This window comes from Oryza brachyantha, chromosome 2 (assembly GCF_000231095.2).
Source record: "Oryza brachyantha chromosome 2, ObraRS2, whole genome shotgun sequence".
Classification (NCBI taxonomy): Eukaryota; Viridiplantae; Streptophyta; class Magnoliopsida; order Poales; family Poaceae; genus Oryza; species Oryza brachyantha.
The window spans coordinates 16,531,921-16,537,920 of record NC_023164.2 but is presented as its reverse complement, the minus strand read 5'-3'; the positions used below and the strand labels follow the sequence as shown (position 1 = coordinate 16,537,920).

At 39.4% G+C, this 6,000-nt stretch overlaps 1 protein-coding gene across 2 annotated transcripts; it reads right to left on the bottom strand.

Annotated features, from left to right (window-relative positions):
* Window positions 1-456: 456 nt before the first annotated feature.
* On the bottom strand, window positions 457-4,742 carry LOC102705223 (2-hydroxy-palmitic acid dioxygenase mpo1-like). Of its 2 annotated transcripts, XM_006647353.3 has the most exons (5): window positions 4,425-4,742; window positions 2,616-2,972; window positions 1,066-1,128; window positions 876-947; window positions 457-778 (listed from the first exon to the last, which is right to left on the bottom strand). In XM_006647353.3, exons 2-5 carry the CDS (start codon window positions 2,931-2,933, stop codon window positions 662-664), a joined length of 570 nt encoding a protein of 189 aa, XP_006647416.1. In that variant the 5' UTR covers window positions 2,934-2,972; window positions 4,425-4,742; the 3' UTR covers window positions 457-661. The 2 variants fall into 2 exon arrangements, with proteins under 2 accessions (XP_006647416.1, XP_040376185.1); XM_040520251.1 differs by lacking the exon at window positions 4,425-4,742 and having other exon boundaries at window positions 2,616-3,016.
* Between the last annotated feature and the right edge of the window lie 1,258 nt (window positions 4,743-6,000).

The following is a 6,000-nucleotide window of genomic DNA, read 5'->3' as shown; positions in this document are numbered from 1 at the left end:
ACAAAGCCGGTGCAGACCCGGTTCAGATGGACTAAAATCACCAGATACGAGGTATATATGGAATTGATAGAACATTAAGTCATCAATATGATGGATTGATGAGATATAATACAACAACAATATCATCGCCATCATTTTGCTTTTGCCCATAAGCCAAAATTTAAATTTTTAATGTTAAATTTAAAGTTAATTTTAGAGTATTTTTATCGTAGTTTATTTTTCAGGCTTTTTTTAATCAATAAGAACATGTATATACTACTTTTATTCCTAAATTATTTTTATTTACAAATATATCGTTTAGTTTTCTCTTAAAAAAGCCAAACAATCATCCCCTGTGCATAATGACAAGCAATACATAGCACTAAGATGGCATTAGCATCTGAACATTGCTTCTAATAAGGGAAAAGAGAACCTTCTGAAATAATATGGCAGCACATTACAAGGATGGGCAAAATATATCAGAAGCAGTTCATAGTTATCATCCATATTATGTATTCTTCAGTAATGTATACAACCAGACTAGAAAGTGCATAACAATCTATACAAGATACAACATAGATAGGACCACCCGTTTGATAAAAAAAAAAAGATAGGACCACCCGTTGATAGCGACATGTTAACACAGTTCCATCTAATCAAATTGCCACTTGCCAGTCACACTTCATGTCATCTTCTTTGCTTTCTCCTCCTTCCATTTCTTGCGGGCCTGGACGATCAACTTGCCCACATTGGCGTGGAAGCCAGGATATGGTTCGTATGCAACAAACTTATGAAGAGCCTGACGCAAAATAAACAAGGTTTCCATGAGGTCATCTAGATGTCAACCACGCAGGGAGGGCAAGTAATCATGAAACCGCATTGACTTTGGAGTTTACCTCTAGAAGCACAAAGAATGGGGCCATCAAGAAAGCTTGTACAAGATTGTCAAGGAGAGCAGGCGCTCGCTTCTACAATGAGAAGAGTTACATTCAATACATGGGTGCGAGGTTACATTCAAAATATATGGGTGTGAATTTTAACTCCCAACTAGAGCGAAAGAAAAAAAAAAGTGCGATAGAGACTTACCTCAAAGACACCATGGCCAATGAACTGCATGGTCCAACAGAACAGCTGAGCTACCAATACGACCTGTATAAAAAGAAGTTATGGATTTAGAAGATAAGAGGCGACAAGCTTTATGCCTGTCAGCTACAGGTATCTTGCAAAAAGGAAACCATTTTCATCTTCTGATCAAGCAAATGTTAGATTCTAAAATTGTTATGTTATAAGCAGTTGACACTTGACCCAACCAAATATTTCTATGCAAGAACCTTTTTTTTAGATAATGGAAACCTGGCCTTTGCTTTAATTTTTGTTAAAAAAAAGCTACAGCCAGCCTATGCAAGAACCTAGACTGCCTAGGTACTGAAATTCCAATATTCAGTGGCCCAGGCACATTGAATTTTGGATAAAAATAGACAGATTAGCTTATGTGAAGCTGAATTAGTTCAAGGGAACAAACATCGTGCGGCATAAGACATAATCAAATGCCTTCTTGCTCTTAAAGGTAACTATATGTACATAACCAGTGAATCATAACCACAAGCAGAAACCAGATGGCACACCAATAATCAGTGACTGACATAAACAAGAAATATGGATCCTAGCAGTTACATATAGCCCAATGTTTTGAAATTAGAATCAATGCATCAGTTAGCAATGGATAAACTATGTTGTTACACTACATCATGCTATTTGCATGGCGAGTATTTCACATGGTTCATCACCTGTCAGAAACACCACATCATGTTATTTGCATGACAACTACTTCCTATGATTCATCGCGTGTCAGAAGCAAATAGTTTTGTGTTGAAATAACAAATCAGAAACCTTTGTTTGCTAGAGAATATGATCAAAGTGTTAAAGGAACAGCCACATCTTATACATTGGTTTTCATTAAGGTGAGCAATGATTATTGATTATTTCCAGCAAACGTGTAGAAAAATAAAAAATCAGATAACTGCATTAGTAAACAACTCTGAACTGAGGAACTAGATTTAATCAACTTAGGAGTTAGGATCCCATTTGGCGTAGGAATATTTTAAGACATGACATCCATTTTTCATGTTCCAAAAACTGATTTCCATTTTTCAATTCACCTCACCTGTGATGAATTACCACACCAAATTGGACCAGAACTCCAGCATCATCAAAACTGTATACTCCATAAGCTGAGCTATCACCCAACCTATCGAAATTTCTATGGCCTAAGATTAAACAAGGAAATAGGTAGATCACATAAGGACAAGTCAGGTGGGGGGTGCCTTGCCCCCCTCGCAACCTAAAAAACTGGGAGAAAAAATTGCGTTTAGCAGCTGCAGGCCTGCAAACAATTTGGAGAGGAAATACTAATCATCGTTGTCCATCAAGTAAGTCAACACTCTACTAATCACCGCTGCTCATCAATCAAGTCAGACGGCACACATCTTAATCAACTAAGCTACTCTAATAGTCTAATCAAGTAATGAGACTTGATCATAATCCAAGCAAGCTACTCAAGTTAATAGATCATCATCACGAGAGACCCGATCGAACAGGAGAGAGGAGGAGGAGGGTAGGGGGGCAGGTTTCCTCACCTTCCATCCGGCGGAGAAGCCAAGGCGGGAGGCGAGGGCGCCACTGGCGGCCCAGCAGAGGAAGCAGAGGAGCGCGGCGAGGGCCCCCGCGCGACGGTCGAGGGTGAGGTAGAACGCCCCGTAGATCGCGGCAGCGGCCGTGGCGGCGTGCGCGGACGGCGCGGTGACGTGGAGGAGCAAGAGCGCGGTGAGGAAGATGGGCCAGACGAAGAGCGTGTGGATGAACACGTTGACGGCGTTGCTGTGGTACGCGCCGTAGAAGGCGTAGTGCCGCTCGAGATCGAGGATGCCGCCGCCGCCGCCGTGAGGCTTCGCCATGGCTTCCACTGTATCAGGAGTTCTTTCGGGGAGTCTTACCTAGATGCCATAAAAAAAGTTGGTGGTTAGGTGTGTGCCACTAAAAATTTTGTAGACACTTGTGTGCCATCAGTCCAACTTTTTTTTACCTATATGCCATTTTGGATGGATGGAGAGTTAACAGTGTGAAATGAAGGTATAAAAAGACTGTTTTGCCCTTGTTAGTATATAAATGACAGAAATAAATTTAAAACAGTAAATAAATATGAAAAATCATTAAGTAATTTAGAAAATGACAGAATTAATTTTAAATCAGAAAATAAGTAAGAAAATTCGTAACTAAATTATAAAATGTCTAGAAATTCACAAAATTCAGAAAAATTGGCTCATAAATCCGTATAATTCTAAAAAATAGAGGAAATTCGTAAATAAATCCAAAAAATTCATAGAAAATCAGGATAATTCAGGAAAAAAATCAGAAAATGCCCAAATTGATTAATAAATTATCAGAATAAATCATTAAAATACAGGAATACAACAGAAAAAATACATGACATTAGTACTAAATTACTTGGGTCATATCATCATTGCATTAGTACTAAAATACATGACATTAGTACTAAAATACAGGATAATTCAAGCAGGTGCATGACCATTGCATACCAACAAATAAGTACATATCACATGGAAAAAACAAAGGGCATGACCATTGCATCCATAGCAACAAGTTCATATGAGCAACATTTAAAGTAGTAGTTCACTCATTCTTTTGTGCACATGTCTTTTATGAACAGAAATTATATTGGAACTTCAAGTGTTGCAAATGAATCAAATAACAGGTAATTAACACTTCTAATGATATTTGATTATGTTGTCAAACAAACTCAAATTAATAGACTAATGTAATCAATATGCTCCTATAATTTATGTTCTTTCTTACTAAGATAAATGAACAGATATGACCTCAGACCCAAAAAGACTTCATTTTTAGCTCTTCTTGTTTGTCCCATAAATTCTGAAACGGTTCACACATCCAAATCCGCTACCCCAGTGCATCGAAATCTCAACAAAGCATCAATCTCTACTACAAGAACTTAACACAAATACAAGTATAAAACTAAACCCCGGTATGGCTGGAAACTACAAACGCGCAGAAATTTTTAAACGCATACCATGGGTACCAAGTCCAATGGGATCAACCAAAACCAATATCGTGCCCTAAACAAGCATGTACTAGTCATCAAATTCAAACCATGGGCTGATGGGGTTCAGAACCTAGACTAGCTAGCAGGCAGGTTAACACGCAATCCGCATACAGATTTTGAACTAACTGAATTTGCATATATAACAAAAACAAATACCGGTGTTCAGGGGGCGGACCAAACCATCGTGGGGCATGGGGGCAAATTTCTTTGGGGGAAGAACAAACTAGCACCACTGATATTAGCACTACCAGCGAAGAACTGAAGCTACGGAGCATATCTGAGTATATCTGAGGATACGGGCGCTCACCGGCGGGGCGGCGGAAGCAGCGGGGGTGGCGGCACTGCTCCCGTCTCGCGGGATGGAGATCGGCGCAGGCGCGCGGCGGGCGGGCGGGCGAACTCGCGAGCCGATCGAGGGCGAGAGGGGGAGTCGAAGCCGAGGCGAGCCAGAGACGGAGCGCGTCGGAGGAGGAGGAGGCGAGCAGAGCGGGGCCAGCCGGAGCGCGTCGGTGGCGGCGGCGGCGTACCGGCGGCGGCGGCGTACCGGCGGCGGCTAGGTTTTCTCGGGGGCAGGCAGCGCACGGGAGGATTCGGGAGAGAGCAGGCAGTCCGGAGAGGAAGTAAATGATGCAAAGGCAAATTAGTCAATTTTATACGTGGGTCCACATGTCAGAGCTCATTGGCTAACAAAAGGTGGACAGAATGGCACGTAGGTAAAAGAAAGTTAGATCGGTAGCACACAGGTATATATGAACTTTTTAGTGGCATACACGTAAACATCAATTTTTTTAATAGCATATAGATAAAGGACTCTCTTTCGGGTGACGATGACACGGCTTCTAATTTGGCTGCGGGTGCCAACTGCAGAAATACAGAATGCACACGGTGCTGTACACATTAATACTCCTAGCTGAATGTCCATGTGTTTGAAATGTGTTATACAGATTTTTTTATAGAGAATATTCACCTTAATTTAATTTTATATCTAGCTATCTATATCTATTTAGTTTTGATTGTTTCTTAATAAGTTCATTGAGTAATTTATAAAAATTATAATCCAGTACTACCTTGTTCTAAATGAGTATAGATACCACATGGATTCTGCGGTGTGATCTATTTTCCTTTTTTGAGGGATTTTGCGAAACCATAAATCCTTGTACCTATGCTTGCTGCGGCTTTTTTATTTATTGAGACTACAGAATGCGGCTTTTTTATTTATTGAGACTACGGAATGGAGTACGTTTCAGAATGAGATAGGGTCTGATACTTAGATATCAGATCTAATACATATGTGTATTAGGTTCGAATGTGTTATGCTATCTTATCAACGTACTTATTTTATAGTATTTTGTCTTTTTCCTACGGCTCATTTATAGAAAAGTATATGAGAAATTTTAATAGCCTACTCCCCACGGTTTCAGAGTCAATGATGATAAGGATCGTTTGAAAAACAGAATTCAGAAATGGAGCAATAGAGGAAAAAAAACACTAGATTTTAACTGGAATATAAGCGCAATACGGTTGAGTGTAAAATACTGGGAAAAAAACAGAAATAACAGTTTGAATGGGTTACGGGAAAACAAATAAACTTTGGAAAATATAAATACTCGAATAAAACTTTCCATAAGGCTGAATCTCATGTTAAATTTCTTATGCAATGAGAATTTCACAGGATTCATTACGAGGTTCTAGTTCTACTTTGTTTCAGATGGTTGTGTAAGGAATAAAAACTGTAGGATTAGAATTCTACAAAATTCCAATGCTTTTCCTTGAAAGCAAAATATAACCTAAGTGATGAAAGCGACAGAAAATATATATAACTCGATATTCTAAAATTAATGTACTAGGATATAAAACTGGTTGTGGTTTATAAAATAGGTACA